The sequence below is a fragment of the Daktulosphaira vitifoliae genome, unplaced genomic scaffold (genome assembly GCF_025091365.1).
Source record: "Daktulosphaira vitifoliae isolate Bord-2020 unplaced genomic scaffold, ASM2509136v1 Scaffold_783, whole genome shotgun sequence".
Taxonomy (NCBI): Eukaryota; Metazoa; Arthropoda; class Insecta; order Hemiptera; family Phylloxeridae; genus Daktulosphaira; species Daktulosphaira vitifoliae.
In genome coordinates, this window is record NW_026100346.1 from 2,268 (window position 1) to 5,022 (window position 2,755).

A 2,755-nucleotide genomic window follows, 5' to 3' on the forward strand; every position below is an offset into this window, starting at 1 on the left:
TCGTTTTCGTAGACCGTTAAAACATGTAATAACTTTCAAAAGCCCCGTTATGTTTTAGTAGGATTTCAAACAGACCGTAAAAATAGTGAAAGTAAATCAATGTCTGAATTCGATCACTGTTATTTAACAAATCTTAAAGTCCATTTAAATTCAGAAGTTTACCCGTACAACGATTTAAGTCGTAACTTTGACTGTAAACTATTTAGTATTTTATTTTCCTACTATGTTAATTTTCAAAAGAGTTATTATGATAGTCTTTGGTGTTCGCCTTTAGTAAATACAAAACAATTTCTTAATTTAATACCTATTGCCGTAATCGACATGTCAAAGCAGAACGATACAATTACAGTCTCGTCTTTTGACCTACGAATTGAAATTGTAGCATCAGCCGCGTTCCCTGGTAATACAACTGCATATGCTCTAGTAATTTCAGACAATGTATTTACATATACACCTTTTGACAGAACAATCCGTATAATTTAAATTAAATTTTTTACACGTTTATGTAAACATTTATTTTTAACCTTGTAATTATTATTATGAAATAAATATATTATATACAAATAACAACAATTTGTTTTTTATTTTAGATTATAAGTTTATTATTTGAAACTAGTACAATATATAAAGTTATTGTTTATAAATTATTAATATAAGTTAATTTTCTGACGTGATTGGGTTTCGGCCATTGTGAAGCCCATGGACTATAACTATTTTCTCGGGTAAACACTGTTGTATCGAAAAATGCCGGACCGTCATTTTCGTCATACATTACTTCTTTTTCCTAAAACAAATTATAAATTTAATAACAATAAAGATAATGAGAATCTATGTTCATTATACTCACATTAATTTGAAGCGTACCCTCGGACCATGACTTGACCCAACGATCAACTATTACAATGTAGGCTAAATTCTTCAGCTCGCTTTTGCAATTACTGTCACCTTTAGGAATAGTATCGCATATTTCTTTATCGTTCAAACTTCTTATAAAATTAATCATTTCATCATTGTTTGATTGTTGAATTTTAGGGCCCGACCATTTACCGACAGCGTATTGTATGATGCGGTGTATTTGATGGCTTAATAGTAAACGTGTTTTTATTTTTCTTGATATTGTACTGTTAATAGTACACTGTATGTCCATAAGTCTATTAATGTTTTCGTTATTCAATAACACTCGACACCCATCGACCATCCTGGATTCTAATACTATATGCATGGTATCACGGTACAATACTTTGGTTATATTAAAATCGACATTTTGGTATAACACAATGTTCTCTCCTTTTACCGGAGATGATTGTAGAAATAATGTTTTTCATCCATCATGCCATAAATAATATTTAAAAAGTCTGCTAACATACTAATATATCGTGACGGAGTAATAATGCATACCGTATCATTGAAGTCATCTTTTGGATTCAGGCCTTCTTGCAAAAATTTTCTGTCGCTGAACGCAATAGTGTAACTGCTAGAGTTAATCATCTCGGCTGGCGGTGTTGGTGCGATATAAATGTAGCGTTGTTTTCTTACAGGTTCCGCAGCCATATTGTTCACAGAGTAGAGTCTTCTTCTTAGAGCTGATGGTTCTTGATGACACTGTGACTTTATCAACGATTTCACGCTGATTTATGCGGAAAAATCACATATTTTCATAGGGGGGACAGCAAAACACAGATCACATATCCCCGTAGACTAACCCATTCTTTTACCACTTAAATATATTAACTTATAATTACTTATTAAATTGTAATTAATAAGTAATTTCTAAAAATGATTAATTTTTTCATACCCATCCTTCTTATGTACCCCACATGTAGATTACATGTAATATCTACTGTCATAAGAGAGCTCCCTCTATTATATTCTTAACCTTTTATGGGAAGGGGGCCCTATGCCGTTCATCATATCCTATCAGCCGTTTACACCTCCCGCCTACATTAGACAGGGTAAACCCACAGCGTGCGGGTCTTTTGTCTTATATTTTCAAAGTGTACGTGTTGACGCATCGTTTTGTTTGAAGTGTTCGGTAAAATCATAATTTTTTTGTCTGTAGTTCAGAATTTTACGACTGTCGGCAACTGAAATATTGTCATTAATATGCACAATTGTTTTAATATTAAAATTAACACTAGAATTTTTTACGTATTCTAATGGATACCAATGACAGTGGGAAAATAAAACAAACACGTTATCTCGATCGAATTCTGTGAATGCGATGACATTTACGTCCGAACGATTGTTATCTTGGGAAAGTACAATTAAATTTTTATTGTAATATGATGCGACGGCTGCTAGATCTTCTGCCTCAAGCCAGACAGGCTGACTTGCAGAATCTACGCCTAGTAATATTTGAATATCATGAAAATTGACATTAATATTTTTATTTTTCAACACCTCTACTAATGTATTTACGCCGCAAAAGTCGTCTCGTGGGATATTTTTCGAAACCTGCATACGCGCCGCTGTGGTCTCAATAAAAACATTGGTTGAATCTTCGTGTGAAACAATACGATTTGCGACATTGCTAGAATTGAATTTTTCGAAGAGTACGGTCACTCTGTCAGGTCCGTCAAATAAAATAATTTTCGAATCGTACATATCAATATTAGCCTTATATTNCAATCGTACATATCAATATTAGCCTTATATTTGTGTAGAAAACTATTAATTAAAAGATAATACCCATTTAAGTTTTTAACAACCGCGCATTCAATAATAAAACTGTGCTCACAGAAATTTAACTCAATTA

At 32.6% G+C, this 2,755-nt stretch overlaps 1 protein-coding gene across 1 annotated transcript; it reads right to left on the reverse strand.

The window, feature by feature from the left end:
• Positions 1–611: 611 nt before the first annotated feature.
• LOC126909650 (uncharacterized) lies at positions 612–2,575 on the reverse strand. The gene is made up of 2 exons (XM_050692090.1): positions 848–2,575; positions 612–784 (listed from the first exon to the last, which is right to left on the reverse strand). Exons 1-2 carry the CDS (start codon positions 1,220–1,222, stop codon positions 638–640), a joined length of 522 nt encoding a protein of 173 aa, XP_050548047.1. The 5' UTR covers positions 1,223–2,575; the 3' UTR covers positions 612–637.
• Positions 2,576–2,755: the final 180 nt, after the last annotated feature.